The sequence below is a fragment of the Ictidomys tridecemlineatus genome, chromosome 3 (genome assembly GCF_052094955.1).
Source record: "Ictidomys tridecemlineatus isolate mIctTri1 chromosome 3, mIctTri1.hap1, whole genome shotgun sequence".
NCBI classification, from domain to species: Eukaryota; Metazoa; Chordata; class Mammalia; order Rodentia; family Sciuridae; genus Ictidomys; species Ictidomys tridecemlineatus.
The window spans coordinates 213,130,863-213,154,631 of record NC_135479.1 but is presented as its reverse complement, the minus strand read 5'-3'; the positions used below and the strand labels follow the sequence as shown (position 1 = coordinate 213,154,631).

At 43.6% G+C, this 23,769-nt stretch overlaps 1 protein-coding gene and 1 non-coding gene across 6 annotated transcripts; both read left to right on the top strand.

The window, feature by feature from the left end:
• The first annotated feature begins 32 nt into the window (after positions 1–32).
• On the top strand, positions 33–16,448 carry Zbtb21 (zinc finger and BTB domain containing 21). 5 transcript variants are annotated; one of them, XM_078044688.1, is made up of 3 exons: positions 33–162; positions 13,152–13,318; positions 15,341–16,448. In XM_078044688.1, exons 2-3 carry the CDS (start codon positions 13,165–13,167, stop codon positions 16,333–16,335), a joined length of 1,149 nt encoding a protein of 382 aa, XP_077900814.1. In that variant the 5' UTR covers positions 33–162; positions 13,152–13,164; the 3' UTR covers positions 16,336–16,448. The 5 variants fall into 5 exon arrangements, with proteins under 5 accessions (XP_077900814.1, XP_077900813.1, XP_005323523.2 ...); XM_078044687.1 differs by having other exon boundaries at positions 13,152–14,737; XM_005323466.5 differs by having other exon boundaries at positions 13,152–16,448.
• Positions 5,574–5,646, top strand: Trnaa-ugc (transfer RNA alanine (anticodon UGC)). Its single transcript has one exon. It is a non-coding gene; the product is annotated as a tRNA-Ala (tRNA).
• Positions 16,449–23,769: the final 7,321 nt, after the last annotated feature.

The following is a 23,769-nucleotide window of genomic DNA, read 5'->3' as shown; positions in this document are numbered from 1 at the left end:
CGCCGCGCACGTGACGAGCGCTGCCTGCGATGACCTCATCCCTGGTGTGGGATGACGTCAAATTCAAGATGGATGGAATCACAGCGGCAGCGGCGGCTGCGGCGCGCGCGAGCCGAGTGTGAGCGGAAGGGGGCCTGGCGTCTGCCTCGGGGTTGAAGAGCGGTGAGTAACGGTCACGCCTCTCGCCCCGGAGAATCGCGGGGCCCCGTGGGGGGCTACTGCCTCCCCGCAAAGCGCGGCCTTTCCTGACGTAACTCTGAGGTGATTTCTCTCCCCTTTTTCCTCCGCCAGCGGGTTGCGGGCTTCGGGCGCTTCTGCGCGTGCGCTGGGCCGCGGCGCTCACTGAGCATGCCCGGGCTCCCACGTAGGCGATTGTGCCTTCACACCGCGCATGCTCCATGCCCGCACCTGGCCTCGCCCTCGCCACCGCGCATGCGCGGCCCCTCGCCGGCCGCCCCCTTGGTCCGGGCCGGGCTGTCGGCGGCCGCGGCCCCGCGGTGGCGGAGCGCGCGCCCCTCACGCGGAGCCGTTGGGACACCCTACGGGCTGGGCGCGCGCCCCGGTTCTGAGCAGCTCAGGCTTGGCGGGGCGGTGGGAGTGGGGGCGGTGGTGGGACCCGGCACCTGCCACGCCGGGAGCGTGACAGCCCCGGGTCCAGGTCAACCCTTTAGCCCTGCGCCCCCAGCGGACGCCGGCGCCTCGCGACGCCGTCCTGCTCGTCCAGAGACCCCAGGACCTGGTCCGGGGCTTTCCGCGGCTCCCGGGACCCCCGCCTGGCCTTGCTCGGCACCCAGGCAGCGTCCTCCGGAGACGTTCCGTGCCGGTCTGCAGGGTCCGCCGTGGGGCCGCGCACTGCCAGTCCCCAGGTCCCTGGCTGCCGAGCGGCGCTGGAGCAGCGCGCCTGGAGCGGGCAGACTGGTTGGCGGCCGGCTTGCCGCTGGCAGAGACCTCGTGCTCGAGCTCCCCAGCTCTGCACCTCTGCATCCGAGGGCATCTGTTACAGCATAGTCCAGTGATTGTTCACCAGCATGACCCTGAGTCACGAGTTACCGAGTTTGTGTCATGTTCCTGGCACCTTGAGGGTTAATCCATTTTAGAAAGATTTATCATTGAAAATTATTTTAAAAAAACGATTCCCCCTGAAGGAGTAAATCCCACCTCCACCTTTGATGACTAGTAGTCATTAAGTTTGACTTTGCCCCTAAATACTGCTGTTAAAGAGAAAGTTGAAATTTGAGGCATTGGTTTACTTAAAAGTAAGTTTCTGTTTAATTAATTATTCCTTTTGACACCATTTATTGAAAGTATAGAGTACTTTATTCTGTGGAAATAAAAGCTGAAGAAAGTATAAGCCTTCCCCTGAGAAATTTACAGGATTAAATCGCAAGGACTATTACACAGATACACTACTAAGGGAAAACTAAAAATAAGGAATGAGGGACTAAGTTGTTACAGAAGCCCCTGGACTAGAAGGAAGTAACTGAGGGGTTGAAGGGCTAGGTTCACAGGTGTCAAGTGATTGGCCAAAGGGTAAAGGAAGGAGAAGAGGTCCCTGGCAGAGGACAGCCCCTGGCCAGCAACGACCAAGCTCAGCAGGGAATGTGTGGGGGACAAGCAGGTGTGAGGGTGACCAAGCTCAGCAGGGAATGTGTGGGGGACAAGCAGGTGTGAGGGTTACAGGTGCTGAGCTGGATCTGTTGGGTTGGTACCAACAGGCTGGAGTGCAAAAAAGTCTGAGCAGACATAAAAGATGTGGGAGTCATTGTCCACACGATCCCAGAGAAAACACAGAAAATGTCTGGTACTGGGCTCTGTAACAAAGGTTGGAGAAGTAGAGGAGAGCAAGTCTGGGTCTTGAGCCTTGAGTCCAGTGAGTTCTGTTTCTGTACAGTACACAGATGAAAACAAGAGCTCTTCCTTTCAGAAATTTCCTGAGGAAATAGATACAAGCAGATCCTCTGAAATAGTTAGGAATTATTGCAGAGGGATCTAATATTGTGGTAGTTGAAATGACTGATCTGCTGGCTGGGGCAAATTGTGGAAGCTTTATAGAGATAGTAACGTTTCAGCTGAATCTTTCTGTAGACAGTAGCCAGGTACAAGAGAGGCAGGAAAGCTCTTTTTAGGAGCCAGAAACTGGGTATGCAGGTTTGTAGGGTAGATGGTGTGGAGAGTCCAGTAAGGATGCAGATGTGAGTTGAGAGTGTGAAGAATTTGCATGCCAGTCTATATTTTCGATTTTTCTACAGAAAGTAACCGAAAATAATATTCCAAAGCAGCTTTACTTAAGAAAAACAAAAAGTATTATTACCTTTCCTGTATTTCATTGGAGTAGAGTTCACAAGAATCAATATATAGTTATTGCTGAGCAGGATAGCATGTCTGGCATTATCAGTTCTATGTTGGAAATTGGCAAGTCCATGAGTAAGCACTACACAAATGATCTCCACCATGTAAATGATGAAGACATTGAAAGGAGGAGTTTGCTTATTGTAAGCCAGAGTTGTTGATGAAAGTGTATTAGTTTGCTTGAGCTGCTGTAATAAAGACTGCAGACCATGCAGCTTAAACACAGTTAAAATTTTCTCAAAATTACAGAGGTTGGATGACTGAGATCAAGGTGTGTATAGGGCTGGTTTCTCTCTGGCTTGCAGACAGCCTCTAATGCCTGAATCCTTACAGGTTCATTCCTCCATGTGTGTCTGTGTCCTGATCTCTTTAAAGGACACCAATTATAGTGGATTAGGGCATATTGTAACTTATTTACTTCTGTAAAGACCTCATCTTCAAATATGATTGCTTTCTGAGGTGCTAGGGGTTAGGATTTTAACATGTGAGGGCCTGGCCACAATTCAGTTCTAACCGAAGGCTTCCTAGAGGACTTGGAACTTGACATGAGTTGGGGAGGGGCTAAACACCGCCTGGGAAGCTTCAGATTGGGTAAAAGAAGCAATACAATGTACAGGTTGTGTCTCGAGAGTATTGGAAGCAGAAAGTTATGATGAGATAGCTAAGGGGAAGAATTTTAAAAATAGTTTGAAAGCAGATTTTTATAGTGCCTTGGGATCCATGTTTTATAAAATCTTCATTTTAATCTAATGAGGAAACATTGCTTTTATTATTTGTTTCTAACCAGGACAGAGGCTACCTGTGTTCACAGTGGTACTAGGTCTCAACTAAATTTTTGTGTGGCACTTCCTGAGATCTGCTGCGCCCCTAGGCATTGCACTCATATCACACTGTGTTTTTCCATCAGGGCGCTTAGCACATCAGAAGTTTGTCTTATTTGTTTGTTTCCTAATTCATCATCTAATTTACCTCCCTGGATCGAAGGGGCTCTTGTTTATTTTGAGAACCCCTGTATTTCAGATACATGCAACCAAGCCTTGCACATAAAAGAAGTTTAGTAATAAGCTCAGTTAATAATAGTGATACCTAGTGTATATGTTGTATATCAATGCTTGTTTTAGGAAGCTCAATCTAGCAGCAGCATTATAAAGCATGGGTTTGGAAGGCATGACAGGAAAAGTGAGTACCACGTGGAAATATATTAGTTAGGGTTCTTTAATAACCAGAACAGAAACTAACTGGCTGACTTGAATTGAAAAAGGAATTTATTGTAAAGATACAAAGTTGCTCTTGGGGTTGAAGGAGAAGCTTAAAAAAAAAAAAAAAAAAAAAAAAAACCAAAACCTTGGGCCAGGAAGGTCAAAGCAAACTAATTCCAGGAATTCTGAATCAGGCACTAGTGGGTTGCATTTTCAGGCTCCTGCTGAGATAAATCAGCTTCATTCATCTGTAGGCTTGTCATTCTTCTCAGGACCCATGTTCTAGGGAGAAAGTTTCTAATTGGCCTTGGCTTTGGGGTGTGTGTCTGCAACCATCAGACTGTGCTCATGGGACAAGTGTTCTTCCAAAGCAGAAATTAAGGGGCTGTTCACTGCTGGATGGTCAGAACAGACCAACTAACTGCCTATGATCAGAGGCCACCCTGGTGTGGTGCAGTTAAGACCTGAACTGCACTGGGAAATCATTCTGCTGGTGGTGACAGAGATTATGTATGCTTGAATCAAATTCAAACCCGAGAGAAGAGACAGACATTCTGAAAATGTGATGGAGTGGAGTACAAGGTAGTAACCTGACCCTCTGGAAGGATCGGATAAGCTAGTCTAGCATTGAAATCTGAGGAGCTTTAGGTGTTTTCTGGATGTCTGCATTGTCAACAAGTGAGTGATAATGAGAATGAACTTCAGTGCCAGCTTCCTGTTACCATAGAATAGTAAAATCAAATGAAGAGAGTTAGGCTAAATCCAGCAGTGAGGGTTTGCACGTGAACTGTGTGTTTTATTTCAAAGTCAGTAGATGCACTGGGTGTTTGCCTGAGCTACATGCATTTCCCCTCTAGTATCATAATTAGGATTATTTAAGCAATCTCCAACATTCCAAAGGATCATGGTTCCCAGAATTCCATTTTAAGTCAATGTTTGTGGTGTTAAAAGACATTTTCCTTTAGAACTGTTAGTAAGAGTTCTGGGCCGCCACGATAATTTATAATGCTCCTTAGCTGTGATACCAGCCTGAATTTTAGTCTCTGAAACTTGAAAAAAGGTGGGATTATTTTGATTCTTTTTGATCTCCCTCTTCCCCCCTCACTTAACCTCCTAGTTTTGTACTTGGTGCCTGGCTGTGCTTCACTTTCTTCTGCTTCTGTCCCCAGAATGCTCTGCCTACCTTACCTTTGTCCCCTCAAAAATCTTCATTCCTTGCAGCTGTTCTGACATTGGTATAAGGAAGAAAATGATTGCATTGAATTAATTTACTTTAAGATATGGGTGCCCAGACTTCCTTAGCATTTAGTATACTGAAGGACTTGGGGATCCAGCAATGAAGGGCTTTGTGGCCATTCTAGGGAACCGGAACTTGAGGCCAGGCAAGCTTTTGAGATCCCTGTGTTTTTGGTGTTTGTGGTAGAAATGTGGAGAATAGAACCTTTGGTGTTACTGTAACTGGCAAGGGACTATGAGTCCTAGTCCTTCTCTGATGTTTCTGCTAATGACTCATCCACTGCTTGCCCCCTAGCCACAATAATAGCTTCCTGAAATCCCATTGCTGTTATACTCTTGGAATTCTTTATCACACTGTTGTCTGTTTAACCACAGGAATGGGAGCACCTGGAGAGCCAGAAGCTGGCCAGTTTGCTCACCTCCCATTACCAGCACCTCTGTGACATGCAGTGTGGAGCAGGCCCTCAAAACATAGAGGGGAGAGGAGAGAAAGATGTGTACTTGTAGATGCGACATGTTCTACAGACCAGGGCTTCATACATGTGTTGCTTTGTTTGTACCTTGCAGAAGTTCCATGTGGTAAAGGTAGTGCTCACCCCGTTTAATAGGAAACTAGATCTCAGAGAGGTCCAAATGGTCTTTAGAAGGTCATCCACCTAATAGGTGGTGAGTAACTATGGGAAAGGCTTTTCCACAGAACTGTCATGCCTCCCATGAACTGTTGACCATAAAGATGCTCTCATCTTGGACTTTCTAGAAAAAACATAAAATAGAAGTGGTTTAGGGGCTGGGGATATAGCTCAGTTGGTAGAGTGCTTGCCTTGCATGCACAAGGCCCTGGGTTCAATCCCCAGTATCCCCCCCACACACCCAAAATAGAAGTGGTTCAGGCAGAGTTTGGGAAAATATTTGTGGGTGAGGATCCCAAATGGTCAATGAATCTGGTTTTCTGGGAGGGTTCCTTGCAGCTTTTTTGCTGCTTATAAGCAGGCCTTTTCTTCCACCTATCACCCCCTTTTAAGAGCTCCCAGGCTTTCCAGCATGGCTGAAATGATGGAGCCTACATGTTGAGTTAATAGAGATGAGCAGTGGAGAGGGAGTGGGCTGTGGACACCAGAGGCATCCTGCATTTTTATGTGAGATACATGGTCTTTGGTAGGTCAGATTTCCTGTTCATTCATAAATAAAACATTCAGGAGAACTGGAGTCTGGTGTGCCAGCATATTTACTGTTTCTGGATCAGAAAAGTGCATCAAGGAAGAAGTATCCTCACCAACAAAGCTGGCCTCTTCTGAGGGCCAAATAGGAGAGAAATGAGTTTTGAGAATTCAGTCTGCACTTCCACCAGCCACAGAGAAGTTTGTCAGATCATCTCATGATGCTCAATGATTATAGTTTCCCTTTTTGCCTACGTTCTCAATGAAGCTTTTTATATTTCACTTAAGTTGTTAAACTCAATAAATAGATAATACCTACTGTGGTTAAAACACAAAAATCCAGAATGTTAATCGTCTAAAAGCAAGGGCCTTAATTTAAGGTGAGGAAGCACCATAAGCTCCCCTGCACCCCCCCCCCCGCCCCTCAGCTTCCGTCTTCTTTTCCAGCCTCATAATCTCCTGCCCCACATGTACCCTTCACTCTAGCCAAAAGAATCCATTGCAGCTCCAGGGCTCTGTCTTGTCTCTTGATGTTGCACATGTCTCTTAAAATGCCCTTCACCTTTCCTGCCTGTCTCCTCACCATGTTCCCTGATTCCTTTCCTGACGGTCCTCTCACCTGTTTCCGGTGGCCACAGCCTGTACTGGGTCCCTTCTTCTGCCACCTGCATACTGGACTGCGTTGATCGGTTGCCTTGTCCTATTGCTATGCAAGACTTAAAGTTCCAGAAGGCAAGCTGTGTATGATAGGTTGACAACCTCCATGTTTAATAGGATTCTAGCATATTCTGGGTGGATGCCCAGCCACCAGAAACATATACTGTAATGATTAGAACCCATACTCTGGAACCAGACTCCCAGCTCCACTACTGGTAACCATAGGCAAATTTTTGACTTCCAGTGTCTGTTTCCCCACTTGCAAATAGGGCCGTGACTATCTAGCTCAGAAGATGATGTGAGAATTAAAAGGAAACTATAGAGACAGTATGGTAGAGTGTTAAGAACTCAGCCTCTGAAGCCTGCTCTGCTGCTGCTTATTTGTGTGGTATTGAGTAAGTTACTTGACCTTATATGCCTCAGTTTCCTTATCTGTAAAATGGGAATAATAGTAGTACTTATCTCCTAGAGTTACATAAACAGTGAATTATTGTATGAAAGATGTTTACTTTCATGTATGTGGAAGAGTAAGCACACACAAGTATTAGCTATTTTTAAGCATGTAGTGAGGGTTTGAGTGAGTATAATGGAAAATAAATATTGTGATGTTACTCAGTGTGTCAGGAACTTGGACATCCGTAGCTCCTTCATAAGCAGACAGTCTCATTGATGACTCTAAATGGAGGTTACAGTCAAGTGAATACTTTCACACCCCAAATAATTTTCAGGACAGAGAATATTTATTTTATAGCTTAATTCTTACTTTATTATTGTTCCCTAATTCTAAGATGTTTTTGTTCAAAGAAGATAGAAGCCTTTGGTTCAAGAGATTGGAAGTAGTTACTTAGAGCAAAAACAGGGACTATGAAGAAAGGATAAAGAAAGAAATCTTTCTAAACAGTGAACAGCAAGAAGAATATTGCTGTCTGGCAGTAGAGTGCATGTGATAAATGGAATAGCATCGTTTGACTTCCAAGACACAACAGTCTCTGCTGACTTTACATACCTCCTTAACCTGTGCCTGTGGATGCAAGTTCTCTTGGCGTCTTGGTTTGGATTCACCCAAAAGCAAACCTTGATATAAAGGTTTAACATAGAAGTTTATATGGGAAATTATTCCAGAAAGCATAAGAAAGGGTTAGAGCCAGCTGTGGTGGCATACACCTGTAATCCCAGCTGCTCAGGAGGCTGAGGCAGAAGGATCATGAGTTCAAAGCCAGCCTAGCCTCAGTGATTTAGTGAGGCCCTGTCTCAAAAAGGGGCTGGGAATGTGTCTCAGTGACTCAGTGGTTAAGCACCCCTGGGTTAAACCCTTGTCCCAAAAATGAGGGTGGGGGTTAGAGAAGGATCTTCAGAAGAGATGTATGGGGGCTGGGTTATAGCTTAGCGGTAGAGTGCTTGCCTCACACTTGTGAGGTACTGGGTTTGATCCTCAGCAGCACATAAAAAAATAAATAAAGATATTGTATCCATCTTTTAAAAAAAGAGAGATGTATTGATGGACACATTGTCATACTCATAAAGTGTATCAGAGCTGAATTCCTTTAAAAAAAAAATCTGAACTCCTGATTTCTCTGTCAAACCCCATGTCAACTAAGGACATCCTAACTCCTTCCCTTCTGCATTCCTACAGTCATTCTGTTAGCAATCCTAATGGCGTTGCCTTAACCTCCACTGCCACTACCTGGTCCAGGCCACCTGGATCATGGCAGCAGACTCCTCATCAGCTCCAGTTTCCACTTGTGTCCTGTGCTCTGTGGTTTATTCTCCATGCCATAGCCAGGGCTATTATTTTTTGTTTTTTTGGTAGAGAATAAAAAGTTTGAGAGCTCACTGAAAGCCACCTTCATTCCTCTGGGCTTCAGGTAAGGCAGAATATCATGGCGGAAGAGTGTAGTGGAGGGAAGCAGCTCACGTGAAGATCAAGAAGCAGAGGGAAAGACTTTACTCACCATATACAAAATATATACACCAAAGCCATGCCCCGAATGCCCACCTGCTGCAGCCACACCCTACCACCTTCAGCTACCACTCAGTTGATTTCTGTCAGGGGATTAATTCACTGATTGGGTTAAGACTCTCCACCCAGTCATTTCTCCTCTGAACCTTCTTGCATTGTCTCACATATCAGCTTTTGGAGACACCTCACATCCAAACCATAACATGGCCCCCAAAAGCTCACAATCATCTCACAATGCAAAATACATTTTGTCCATTTCCAAGAGTCACCACAGTCTCTCAGACTAAGGGCAAGCTTGCCCCACAAGCTCCTGTAAAAATCAAAAGCAATTTACAAGTATCCAATATATAAAGGTACAGAGTAAATATTTCCATTCACAAAATTTGGGGCTGAGAAAGGGATAGGACCAAAGCCAGACTGAAATGCAGCTGGGCAAGCAAGTCCTATAGCGCCACATCCAGCATCTGTGGCATATGGCATCGTGATGTTCTTTCCAAAGGGCTTGTATAGCTCTGCCCGTGTGACCATGTTGGTTGCAGCCCAAGTGGCCTTTCTGTTGGCTTGTCTCTTCAATACCTGCAGTTTTCCTACAACGATGTCCCTCATTACTGGTATTCTTAATCTCGGGGGTCTCCACTGCAACTTTGGCTTCCTCCTCAAATCTCCACACATCACTCTCAGAGGCTGCCTGCAGAGACTCAAACCCTGCTGCACTTTTCCAGGCCTCAAAGCTTAACTGAAATTTTGGTGGAAGCTTCCATGACCCCCTAATTCCAGCACCCTGCAATCCTGCAAATCCAGCACCACGTGGTTGATGCCATGGTCTTCTGCCATCTTGAGCAGTAGCCAAGCCTCCAGGGACTCTGGCTGCAGCAGTCTTCTTGTACAAGAATAGAGTAAGTAAGCTACCCAGGCCCTCTTACTGGGTAGCTTACTTACTGAGGGCCTGGGTAGCTGAAAAATCTTCCTAGGCCCCCTTGTACAAGAAAGATATTCCACTGGTCTCAAGAGAATTTTTCCTTTTGCTTCCTTGAGTCTGAGATGGATATGATCTTGCCAATTCCTGAGATACTCTTGAGCCATCTTGCTTATCGTTTCTGGGCAAAGCCTTTAGCATTTTAGTGGTGGTAATGTCCTTAACAACTGCAGCTTTCTTGGCACCAGTTTTATTCCCACCTTTCAAGTCCAGGTTTTTCAAGTCTTTCTGCTCCACTTTCTGCTATTATCACAGTAAATTTGGCTAAAAGCCACCAGCAATATCCATGCCACCACCTAAATGTTATGCAGCCTAGACATTTCTTTTGCCAGATTAAGAAGTCTGTGGCTTTTAAAATCAGCCTCACAGAAAGTCTCAGGACACAGGTAAAATGCAGACAACTTCTCAGCCAGAACATAATATGAAGGGCCTCTAGTCCATTTACCAACAGTGTCCTCCTTTTCCTCTTAAACTCTCTTGAGCCCTGTCTTCACTGACCACGGTCCTATTAGCATTCTAGTCTTCTGAGCTCCCACCAGAATCAGCCAGTAAGCTTAAACAACCTAAAGCATTTCCAGCTTGCGCTACTAAACATCTCAAATTCCTCCTACCAATTCCAAAAAAGCTTAAAAAAATTCTGAACCACATGGTCAGGTTAGACACAGCAACGACCCCATTCCTGGTACCAATTTGTGTTTTATTCATTTTTCTTTTTTCTTTTTTTTTGCTGCTGTGACTAAAATTGTAGAGGGTAAAAGTTTATTTGAGAGCTCATAGTTTCAGAGGTCTCAGTCCATAGAAGGCCGTCCATTTCTTAGGGCTTGAGGTGTGATAGAACATCATGGCAGAAGAGTGTGGTGGAGGGAAGTGACTCGCAGGATGATCAGAAAGCAGAGAGCAGCTATTACGGTTCTGACTAAAACAATTCAAGCTTTGTCATTTATTTGCTCAGTCTTCCAATGGGTATGTTTCTCATTGTGAAGTTTCCCCAGCAGCCCACTCAGCCCTATGTGTCAGTCTGTCTCCTTCGTGCTTCTGGGATGTCCCCATCCTTGGCTGTCTGGCTCTTTTGCTCCAGCCCTCCCTTACGTTGCTTCCCTCTGCTGTGATGGCTTCCTTCCATATATTCAGGCTTATCCCTCATTCCTCAAGTTTTCTCAGGTGCCATTTTGTTGAATGAGTGAGTGGCATGAGAGGTTTCTGGTACCATTTATAGTGTGTTGTAGGTGCTAAATAAGTGATAGCAATTCCTTGACTCTCAAAATAGCATTGTGCAAGCTGGGCACTGTATCCCTGCGGCCCAGGAGACTGAGACAGGAGGATCGCGAGTTCAAAGCCAGCCTCCACAATGGCAAGGGTCTTAGGAACTCAGTGAGACCCTGTCTCTAAATAAAATACAAAATAGGGCTGGGGATGTGGTTCAGTGGTTGAGTGCCCCAGAGTTCAATCCCTGATACAAAAAAACAAAAACAAACAAAAAAAAAACATTGTGCAGAAGTAGCTATTTATTGTCCCTATTATTGTCCCTATTTTATAGTGGCAAAAACTGAGAGGTTAGCTAGCTCAAAACAGTGTCGAGCTTTCTTGATTGTCATCCAAGGGAAGGAATGTATTTCACATTTCAGCCTAACACAGGGTTACTACAAATTGCCAGTACAAAGCTGAGTCGATACCTGTGACATTATAAGCTTCTTTTTCTTCTGACCTTTGTAAAAGATGAGGTTTCTTTATACAAATAGTTGTGTGGTTCTTAAAGTGAGGCAGAAAATTAAAATGTCTGAAAAGGAAGGGAAGGTACCTGTCAAACAGTCACAAGTAGAAGAATGGAGTTTTACCATGACTATGAAATGACAGCAGCATGGAGGGAAGGGAAATCTGTACTCTGCCCCAGGACTGGTTTGTGGCCCAGCTGAAGTCATCCATCCTGGAAGCACAGCCTTACCTCTGAGTCAGCATTGTGCCAAGGAGTGAAAGTAGGAGTGAGAAGTTGTGTGTGGCAACTCACAGGCTGCTCTCTGCTGGCACTACAGAACCTGGGCCTGGGTTGACCAGCCAAGGCTGGCCCCCTGGAGCCAGGAGAGAACCTGTAGAGGTGCTGGGGCTGAGTGTGGTTCATCTGCAGAGTGCTCTCTCCAGAATGATGAGACTGTCACAAAGTTCTTAATTACTTTGGATCCATTCTGGTAGTAAAAGTAAATGTAGTGAGTGTGTGTGTGTGTGTGTGTGTGTGTGTGTGTGTGTGTGTGTGTTTATACTTATTTTATTTTTGGTGGTGCTGGGGATCAAGCCCAAAGCCTTGTGCATGCTGAGCAGACACTCTGCCACTGAGCTATATCTCAGTCTCATAACAATATCTCAAAGAGAAAATGACATTATAAAACCAAAGAGATGAAGTGTTATGAAATTCACATGAAGACTCGTGGGGAGCCCAGCATTGCCTCTGTAAGAATGCCTCTGTCTACGTTGAGAGCACGAGAGAGTTAATCTGGACCCTTTTCTTTGATACTGAGTTAAGTACCTATTTATCCTGCAATTCTTGAAAGTGAAGTGCATTAGTTGAGTACTTATTATGTTTTAGATGCTGGCTCCTGTCATCTTTGCCACGTCCTTCAAGAGGAGGCAGCTTGACTCCTACTTCACACAAGGCATCCAGCAGATATGCCTGAGGACATTGGCTCACAGGGAGGAGCTGGCACCCAGAGCTCACACTCACCCACCACACTCATCCACTTTTAGATTTGAAGAGAAATCCAGTGTGAAACCTCAGTTCAAATCCCTTAATTAAGTTCAGAATCAGACTAAAGTTTTCTTTTTTCCTTTTAAGATTTTTTTTTTAGTTTAGATGGACACAATACCTTTATCTTATTTATTTATTTATTTTTATGTGGTGCTGAGGATTGAACCCAGTGTCTCATAAATGTGAGGCAAGCGCTCAATCACTGAGCCACAATCCCAGCCCCAGGCTGAAGTTTTCTTGATGGTACTGTTGAAAATGCCATTTGGTTAGAATAGTATTCAAGAGATTTCAAAGTAATTTGTGTTTAAAAAAAAAAAAAAAAAGTTCCTAATCTTTAATGCTTCTAACCTTTGTTAAACACTTTGGTTTACTGCTAATTAGCCAAGATTTTTCTCTTTCCAAATCGTTACCCTTTTAAAAGTCTGACAACACCTGTACTTTGCAACCCATTGGTACTATTCCCATTATATACAATATACAATAATAAAATTGATTTAAAATTATAGACTTCAGAGGTTTTAGTCATTCATCCTTATTCTCCAAATTAATGAATAAAACCAAGCATCAGCTGAATGAGGATCCTGAGTAATAAACTTTAATTTTCAAGTATCACTTCCATATATACCTACCAAGTTTTAGCAGTCTTTGTCTGAAGTATAGTCTTGAGTTCCTAAAATTCTCCAGTTGTAATGATTGATGATCTTTCTCGACCAGGAAACAGTGTTTTATATTTTTACTGTTATTTAAGTAAAGTTATTCAGAAAGCTTCTGTCAGCCCACTCTGCTGAACACTGGCGCCTGCGGAAAGACAGCTGGCTCTACCTGCCCTGGTAAGTCTTTGACCACAGTTTTGGAGATAATTCTACTTTCTGTTTTTCAGAGAAGCCCGAGCGATGGAGGGGTTGCTGCACTACATTAACCCAGCGCATGCCATCTCTTTGCTCAGCGCTCTCAACGAAGAGCGCCTCAAGGGGCAGCTGTGTGATGTGCTCCTGATTGTCGGAGACCAGAAGTTCCGAGCTCATAAGAATGTCTTGGCTGCCAGCAGTGAGTACTTTCAGAGTTTATTCACAAATAAGGAAAATGAGTCGCAGACTGTCTTTCAGCTGGACTTCTGCGAACCAGACGCCTTTGACAATGTGCTGAACTACATCTATTCCTCGTCCCTGTTTGTGGAAAAGAGCAGCCTTGCCGCTGTGCAGGAGCTGGGCTACAGCCTGGGGATCTCCTTCCTGACCAACATTGTCTCCAAAGCCCCACAGGCCCCCTTCCCAGCCTGTCCCACTAGAAAAAGAGTGTCCATAGAGGATGAAGAGACCAGTTCTCAAAAGAGAAGTGTCATCGTGTGTCAGAGTAGAAGTGAAACACAAGGGAAAGCTGCTGGTCAGAATCCACCTGATCTGAGCCATGCTTCCCGGCCCTCACCAAGTATTGCAGCCAAGACCAGTACCAATAAACCGGCTCCTAAGCCAACAGAACCACTTCACAATCTGTCATTAACTGAAAAGAGCTGGCCAAAAGAGAGTAATGCGGGGTTTGCAAAGTCTCTTGAGCATTCTGGGTCTTTGGATGACCCCAGTAAAAGCACCTTGGTGAAGAGGAATGCAGTGCTGCCCTCGAAGCCTCTGCAGGACAGAGACACCGTGGACGATAAGCCAGGGGTGAGTGGTCAGCTTCCCAAGGGAAGAGCTATAGAGCTGGCCTTGACAAGACCACGGCCACCTGTTTTGTCTCTCCGCAGCTCATCAGAGACTCCCTATCTCTTAAAAGAAAGTAACAAAGGAAGTGGTCAAGGTGAAGATAGGAACTTGTTGTACTACTCCAAGTTAGGCTTAGTAGTCCCGTCCAGTGGGTCTGGTTCTGGAAACCAAAGCATTGACAGAAGTGGCCCACTTGTTAAGAGCCTCCTCAGACGGTCATTGTCAATGGATAGCCAGGTTCCTGTCTACTCACCCTCCATAGATTTGAAATCTTCCCAGGGATCATCTGCAGTGTCCAGTGATGCACCAGGAAATGTGTTTTGTGCTTTATCGCAAAAATCATCTTTAAAAGATTGTAGTGAAAAAACAACCCTGGATGACAGGCCTCAAGTGCTACAACCACATCGCCTCAGGTCCTTCAGTGCTTCTCAGTCCACTGACAGGGAGGGGGCCTCCCCGGTGACTGAGGTGCGCATTAAGACTGAGCCCAGCAGCCCACTGTCAGACCCTTCAGACATCATCCGCGTTACAGTGGGAGATGCAGCAGCAGCCACGAGAGACCTGCCTCTGAAAACAGAAGATGACCAAAAGGACATGAGCAGGCTTCCAGCAAAGAGGAGGTTCCAGGCAGACAGAAGGTCACCCTTCAAGAAGGCAAAGGCAGACGAGCAGGGGCCTCTTGCATCAGAAGATAACTGTGAGGACAGCACAAACCCTCCCCTGGACAGAGATTTCCCAGATTCTGACTTGAACAAAGATGAATTTGGTGAGTTGGAGGGGACAAGACCAAACAAAAAATTTAAATGCAAACATTGCCTTAAGATCTTTAGATCAACAGCAGGTCTTCACCGCCATGTTAACATGTACCATAACCCAGAGAAGCCCTACGCTTGTGACATCTGTCACAAGAGGTTTCACACCAACTTCAAAGTGTGGACACACTGTCAGACCCAACACGGCATAGTGAAGAACCCATCACCAGCCTCTAGTTCCCACGCAGTTTTGGATGAGAAATTCCAAAGAAAGCTGATTGACATAGTGAGAGAGAGGGAGATTAAGAAGGCCCTGATCATTAAGCTGAGGCGCAGCAAGCCTGGCTTTCAGGGACAGAGTAGCTCCCCAGCACAGCAAGTCATCAAGAGGAACTTGCGCTCTCGAGCCAAAGGAGCTTACATTTGTACTTACTGTGGAAAGGCGTACCGTTTTCTCTCTCAGTTTAAGCAGCACATAAAAATGCACCCCGGAGAAAGACCCCTCGGAGTAAATAAAGTTGCTAAGCCAAAAGAGCATGCTCCTCTAGCAAGCGCAGTAGAGAGCAAAGAGGTTTACCCGTGCCGCCTCTGTAATGCTAAGCTCTCTTCTCTTCTAGAGCAAGGCAACCACGAGCGCCTATGCCGGAACGCCACCGTTTGCCCTTACTGCAGCCTCAGGTTCTTCTCGCCCGCGCTGAAGCAGGAGCATGAGGACAGGTGTGAGTATAAGAAGCTGACCTGCCTCGAGTGCATGCGCACCTTCAAGTCCTCCTTCAGCATCTGGCGGCACCAGGTGGAAGTGCACAACCAGAACAGCATGGCCCCCACTGAGAATGTCTCCCCGCCAGCTCTGGAGCACAATGGTGAAGTAACAGCTGCTTCTAGGCCCCAGCCCCAGCCGGAGCCTAATAAGGTAAATCACATCACTACACCAAAAGACGATAATGCGTTCAGTGACTCTTCAGAGCAAGTGAACTTTGACTCAGAGGATTCCTCCTGTCTCCCTGAAGACCTTAGTCTTTCCAAACAACTGAAAATCCAGGTCAAAGAGGAGCCTGTGGAGGAGGCTGAGGAGGAGGTGCCCGAGGCCAGCGCAGCCCCTAAGGAAGCAGGCCCCAGCAAGGAGGCCAGCGTGTGGCCCTGTGAGAAGTGTGGGAAGGTGTTCCCAGCCCACAAGCAGCTGGAGCGGCACCAGGAACTGCTGTGCTCAGTGAAGCCCTTTATCTGCCACGTGTGCCACAAAGCCTTTCGCACCAATTTCCGGCTCTGGAGTCACTTCCAGTCCCACATGTCTCAGGCCACAGAAGAGACGGCACATAAAGAGGCAGAGGTATGCCCCGTCCCCACAAACTCCCCCTCGCCACCGCCTCTGCCACCACCGCCACCCCTGCCTAAGATCCAGCCTCTGGAACCTGACAGCCCCACTAGCCTGCCTGAAAACCCCACTCTGGCCACAGAGAAACTGTTTGCACCCCAGGAGTCGGACACTCTTTTCTACCATGCCCCGCCCCTTTCAGCAATCACATTTAAAAGACAATTTATGTGTAAGCTCTGCCACAGGACATTCAAAACAGCCTTCAGTCTCTGGAGTCACGAACAGACACACAATTGAGAGACCCACACTTCCCCGATATGAAATGGGAGGCCCCTCAATTGTGAACTGTCCTAAGAAACAAAATATTTTTAAAAAAATAATAATAAAGGTTGGAAATTGTTATGCTTGAATTTAAGTTTGGGATAAACTGACATTATTTAGAAATGTCCTAACTCAACTTCAGAAATAAACTCTAAAATATTGTGGTTCCAGACCTCACAGCAACAATGGGGTTTGATTTCGTTACTGTTGAAATTGGATTAATCTTGATGGATTGCACAATCCTCGTTCCAAGGTGTCAGTATAATCATTTAATTGAGGTTTTTGGTTTTTTACTGATTTGTGATTAGTGGAATGCTGTCAGAGTATTCCTTCTTCTGATTATTTTAGACACCTGAGTTCTAGTTAAATTTTAGCCATGTTCTTAAGGCCAAAATGTATCAGGAAGAAGTGGAGTTGTTGGCAGTATTGGTTTAGATCTTAGACACCTTAGCAATAAAAAATGATAAACCTCAACTTTAACAAGTTATCCTGGCACTTGATAAAAACAAATATTTGGTATTTTGTGGTCATGTAAGAACTTTCTTTTTCTATGAAAATTGTGAGAAATATAAATCAGCAATAGTCACACTTAGATTTTTACAGAATAATGAAAACTTGCTCTCTGCCACTTAGTATATCAAATAACGGTCATGCTCCAAGGAAGACACAGAAATGAAAATACAATTTACAGGAGTCCACACTTTCCAGGAGCTTGAGCTGCAACAGGCGTGTCATAGAGACCTCTGTATCACAGTCTAAATCAGACCTGTGTTGAAAGGACTGTGCATGTTTGGTTTCCTCCAATTTATGTTGTCACAGATTGAAAGTCTGAGTATAATTGGAACAAAATGCAAAGCTGACATGGTACTCATTCTGAATTCAACATTAGTGTGACAGGTAGGTGGGGACAAGTGTGTAGACAGATCCCACCACTAGGAACCAGTACAGCCACTCTACTATGTTCTGAACCATCACTTCCTTCTAGAGACCTCAGCAGAGGAGGAAGCCCCACCTTGTACTTCAGACGTACTTCCCAGGAACAATGTGTATGATACACCTTTCTCCTGCCTCTCTGTCTCTTATGAAGACTTCTGTTAGGATGAGTTGGAGTTTATAGTGGTTAAAATATCAGTAACAGAACCATCTGCTCTAGGCCACTACTTAATAATCAAACATATGTGTCAAAGCACTTATAAAGGGTCCAAAACTGATTTTTTGCTCCTTATTTTGGTAATAGGGTTTGGGCTTTTGTTGTTGTTCTTTTTCTATTTTGTGACAGTTGTAATTAAAAGCCTTTTAGTAAGTGTTATCCAAAGTTCATTCAGGTGTTTCAGAAGGGAAAATTTTTATTTCACTTTTATGGGGAGGGTTACATATATAAAAGAAATATTACTGAAACCACGAAATCCTTTGTAGGTAGTGACACGGATTAAGACTGCAAGTTTATACCTTCTTTTAACCTAGGTATTGTTTCAAATTAGAAAAGTCAACTATGATGACTGAGAAATAGTTTTCAATTTGTGCTCTAATAGAAGAGAACTCCACCTATCAGTCTCATCATCAACATTCCATATCAATAGTGGGGGAGATATTCTTTTTATTGAAACAGTCATTTTTATAAATTACTAATTGACTTTGTATATTATAGAAATTATATATGAAAATTTGCCTTTTATCCTTTCACTTGAAAAAGCTATTAAAAAATCCCCAAATATTTTAGTAGTTATTTCTATTTTGTTCTCAAATTTGATGAAGAAAGGAAAATAAAATTAGGTTGCAGTTACTGATTCTTGCCATCTTTATATTTTCTTGAAGAAATCTATGCATTTTACAGATGAAACTAAAGCATATGACCTTTAATGAAAGAGACATCATGGTGGATTATCGCATATGGAATTCATTCCCTGTTAATGTGGTCATTCTTACTCTGAGCACTAGCTGCCAATTCAGAAGAAGACAATTGCCTACATGACTGTTGGCATATCTGTGATAACTCCACAATACAGAATAATCTTGGCATTGCAGATTCAGTGTCCCAGGACTTGAACCTTTATGCTACATTTTTGAAGATTTTTTAAATAATACTGTTAATCAGTAAAAAAAATATTTTTGATCTCAATATAGGCTCTGCATATCTGTTAGATTTTAAAAATTAACCAGTGTTTTGTCTTGGTCACATTTTTTTGTCTAGGCAAGAAGTATAAGATTTCAAATAAAAATTTGAACCAAAAATCATTTATAATGCAGTTCTGGATTTTCTATTACTTTTTATAATGTACCTTAAAAGCATTAGGCTGAAAGAGTTTATTTTGGTGGTCAGAAACAACAACAAAAAAAATGCTTCCACTCATGTAACTATTTTGAATGTTAAGAAGTAAAATAATGAAAGACATATTAATCGATTTATTCAGTAAACAGTTTTTTAAAGAATGTTTATCTCAGCCAGTAGGCAAATATTTGGTGTAATAAATTGGTCTTTCATCGTTGCAACTCCTTTAGATGGTAAAGATATTCTTGTAAATGTTTTTTCTGATTGTAATTAATTTTTGAAAATGTAGAAAACTCATTTATTCCTTGTAAGTATTCAGGATGCCTGCTTTTTTACAAAGTGTGGAAAGAATGTAAAATGTTTTAATATATTCTTTGTTAATCTGAGAACTTGTTATTGAATCCTTTTATGTGAGGTAGGGAGGGAGTAACATAAAAGTGTTTTTTATCAGAGTAAGCAATGGAGGTAACAAATATTGTGCATTTTATAGTAATATTTCAAGATTAATAGAATATTCATGCTTAAGACTAGTTAGTATGCATTTATAACTTTACCAAAATGTTCAACTAGCAGTTCAGTAATGGGTGTTTTTGGCATTTGTAGGGAGATGTATGTGTTCCTGTTTCTGTTTGGAACAGGTCATATAGCCTTCTCTGTGTAAAAATGTGTCCAACACTTAATTGGTTATCACCTAAATCCACACAAAGCCCCTATTGGTGCTAATGAGAGTAGCAGCTCTGGGGCAAGAATGGAATGTGCCCTTCCCTGGAGTCCGGGGTGGCTGTGTCTCCTGCCTGGCTGAATAGTCAGGGTGTGGAAGAGACAGAACAGACTTGAAGTTGGCCTTTGTTCCCTCAGATTGGGTTCTTGGGTGCATACACACCTGTGCAACTATAATTCAGAACTACAAAAAGAAAAAAAATTAATTTTCTTATATATAAATAATTAGGTGTCACTCCTAACAGATTTCTTGATAAATTTCATTCAATTAACTGTTGGAATATTACAAGTCAGTTTGTCAGTTTCTGATATCTCATTGGTGTTTTTTTTTAATAAACATTGATTTAAATAATGATAATACACATTCTTATAATAAGTTCAAACACTGGCTACTAAGCTTTTTAAAGTTTTAGAAATACATTTTCCTCTTGTGGCTCTAAGCACTTTAAGAAGTTTGATGTTTGCGTGATTTCGAATGGGCTCTTTCAGTGTTTACCAGGGAGTGCTGCAACCTAGGGCATTTCCATACGACAGGAGGAAACTCAGTGTTTAGATTCTGGAGGAGAAAGAGTGAACATCAGGTATTTCAAAAATTCCTTTCAGAGACAGGCTTTGGGGAACCAAAGCATTTTACTGTAAATCTTTACAATAATTGAATCAGAATTCTTTAGTCATTGTTTGTACTATCTGAACTTTCATAGTTATTCTTGGTTAATACTAATTCTCAAAAGGTGGATAATTTGTTACTGAAAAATACAAAACTGTCTCACAGTTTGCATTGAATATATGCTTATTGTTTAAAGAAAAATGAATGAGTGGTTTTGTAATATGTTTTTGTCGTTAGGCTTTGGAGTAAATCACTTTTTTTAGGAATAAGCTTTTTTTGGACTGAAAATTCATAGTAAAATAGAATATCTAATGTTAATCCATTGCTTACTTGTACCTAATTCTATTATCTGTTCACTTTGCTTAAATCTTAACTAAGAATGATTGGAGTCAATAAATTTGTACTGTATTTTGCTTTGATTCATGATTTCATTACGTTTTGCACTTTGATGGTAACGATTAGTAGCATTTGCATTTATGAAAGTAAGGAGAAAGGCCTCCTGTTGGGGTAATATGGATGTCTACTTAAGATTTATGGGAGATATTTAGTTTTCCCCAGTTCATGGTTTCTTGTAGAATCAAGTTTGTATTAAATATATGGTAATTAAAACTAGATAAGCAGCTACCTTGCTTGTCCACCTTTTTCATTTCTATTCAAAGTAGTAGCTTTTAATTCACCTTTTCCTTTACTTTGAAAGTAGTATTATTAAGGTGAATGTGAGGGGATATAAATACCTAAAAAGAAAGTGCCGTGCACTTTGCATTGGTGCTTCAGCACGGCAATTGATAGGCTGGCTCTCTTTCCTAACCTAAGGCTTCCAGCATTGTATTTTTCATTCTAGCAAGGCTTTTGGGGAACATGGGATGCGGCCTCTCTTTTTATTTTTATATTAGTCTTCCCGTAACAGGAGAGTGGAGCTGTAGGTATTTCACCAGGCTGACTTGAAGACAAGGCACTAGAGCCAAGGGAAGAGGTGCTCATGGGCTAATGGATGCAAGCCCCTGTGCCATGGCTCTCACCTCCTTGTTTTCCTTTGTTGATATGCAAATTGGCCTATTTGGGAACGGCTGCCTAAAAGTGTCTTGAACACACTACAGGGACGATTTTTAATTTTCACCCTTTACCCTGCTGTTCAATTAGCCACTGAGTGGATATCATTTTGTTTTAAAAAGTTTCCTTTTCTCTTAGAAATAATATCTTTGGGGGGGTTGAGTTTGTCGCACTCATGTCTCATCTTCCTAGGTCATCAGCACACACTCATGACAGTAAATGCCGTAGTGACAAAACCACAACCCCAATGTTTGGGACTTTATACTGCCCGAGGCTGAATCTTGGCTCAGTTCTTGATGAACTAAGAAAGGTGGGTGGCAGGTCTTGCTCGGGCATGGCAGATGCTGGAGAGGAGGATTCTTGTGTGATACAAACACCGTAGCATGAATTCAAGTGTCAGTTGGCTATGGCCCACATCTTCCACCAGGAGGACCCCTTGATTGGCCATCTGCCTTGAGATAACACAAACCTGCATTTTGCCCAGCAGAGTATCTTCAGCCCTACTTACTGTGGCTGGCATAATTTCCTCCAGGAAATGCTTCCTGGCCCTTTCCATTCACTCCTCTTCCTAGCCCAGAGTAGTGCTTCCTGACGGCCCATCAGTGCACTTGCTGCTTTCTGTTTCATCCAGGTCCTTCCACTAGACAAGGAGGGGCCTGAGAGTAGAGTCCATTATTCATATGTTTCCAGGCCAGAAAAAAAGAAGGGGCCTATTAAGTATTTGAAAAACAATTACAACAAAGAAATCTTGGAGGTGGGGGACCACCAACCTAGTTGTTTTTAGCTGGTGATAGTAGGAAACAGTAAACATGTCTGCATATATTCCCCAGATTTCAGTGCAGCTATTTAGTTAGAGATGCACAGTATATTTTAACTTTTGCATGGGTCTCAGCAAGCTCAAGGAGAATAGAAATGTGCCAGTGGCCAGCTTTAGATTGACAAGTCCCTTTGTAAGTGACAAGCACTCATGTACTGCCATCACCGTTTCGACATGGTGTGTGTCTCACTGGTGCTGCTGAAGTGCCCATTGGGTCACCTCAGTGTATGTAGTTGCCTGATGAGGGCATCAGCTGGCACTGAGTGCTCATTGTAGGTGCAGCTTGGCACGCTGCCTGTGGTGATGTTGTAGGATGATAACAGACCTGTCCCCCATGCTGTTGTTCACTTTTACTCCTGCCCCATTCTCAGGCAACCCAGTATCCTCTTGTCTCCTTCAATTTGGAATACTCCTCAGTCTCTGACTTTCATGGCCTTGATCGTTTGGACAACTATGAACAGATCCTTTGTTGGCGTGTCCCTTAATTGGAGTTTCCTCAAGAGTAGGCATTGCGCTTGGGGCCAGAATGCCACGAAGCTGTGTTCCCTTCAGGTCACCCAGTGAGTGGGTGGCCTGGGTGCCTATCTGCCCTGTTACTGGTGTGATAATTTCAATCATTCCACCAAGCTTTTCCCTCTTCATAGAAATTTTGTGAGGAGTTATTTTGGGAGTACCCACTAATTTGGGCATCTGTTGATGTTTCTTGCCTGCAACGTTTTTATGGTCATTGCCAAATAGAGATTTCCTTATCCCACCATTCCTTTATTATTTGTGGGCTTTCTACTACAAGAAAAGAATGTTCTGTTATTCCCATTAGTTTCCTTGACCCCATGTGTATGTGATGTGGATTCATGGATTCCTGTATCCTTCAAAGGGTTATAATCAGTTGCCATCATTTTTTTAAAAAATTTGATGCTCAAATCAGTCTCTGCTCTGACTGCTTGAGCAGGTGACACCGTCGAGGGTCCTTTCCCATCTCCTACCACCTGCTCCATTTCTGGGTCGGCTTCCTTTTCTCCTGTTGCCTCTTGTTGTGTCTGTTGTTTTATTGGATGGAAGACGTGTGCAGCTGACTTGTGCTGAGTGCTGGTCATTTTTGCACTCCTGTAAATATTATGGAGCTTTGTTGGGGACATGATTAACTTACCTTGAAGCAGTTCTGTCCTTTCAGGATTTTCCTTCCAACGGCATTCAGTGGATGAGAGCAGCAGTTAACCCAGGGTCCATTTTGCTTTTACTGAGGCAGAGACATCCCCGCCACGTATTATTTTGGTAAAGGTGCACACTTTGGGTATTTTTCCCTCTGATCCTTCCAGGCAGTTCTTCTGCCAGGCTCAGGAAGTTTCCTCACATCCGAAGACCCCAGGGGCCGCTCAGTGACCTCAAAGTTTGTTCTCTCCTGCCTTCCCCCTCCCTCCTTCCCAGCCCTCTGCACACCTCAGTCAGAACCCGCCATCTCTTCTTCCCAAGCTCCACCGCTCAGTTCTCTTCCTCCTCTCCCAGTGCCCCCTGTCCTTTGTCCCCGATGTCTTAAAGATTATTCTTTCACTTATTTTGTCTGGAGTTGTTTCTTACAGGATGGGAAATCCAATCTCTGTATTCCCTTTTGGCTAAATGTGGGACTGAAGCTTTATTTTCTTACTGATAGATTAACTAAAATGCCCCTGAACACCTGGCTCCTGGACATCTGTGGATGCTGTGCCAAAGATCACGATGGAAAATCCCCGAATCCCAAGCAGCTTATGTATGGTATGAGAAAATTCAGTAGAAATTTTCTCAAACTTGATGATTGATGATTATGGTCATTGCCAAATAGAGATTTCCTTATCCCACCATTCCTTTATTATTTGTGGGCTTTCTACTACAAGAAAAGAATGTTCTGTTGATGAAACGTCACATATATCCATCACTCAGTCTTCAATAAACTTCTCCCCTTCTCGATCCGCC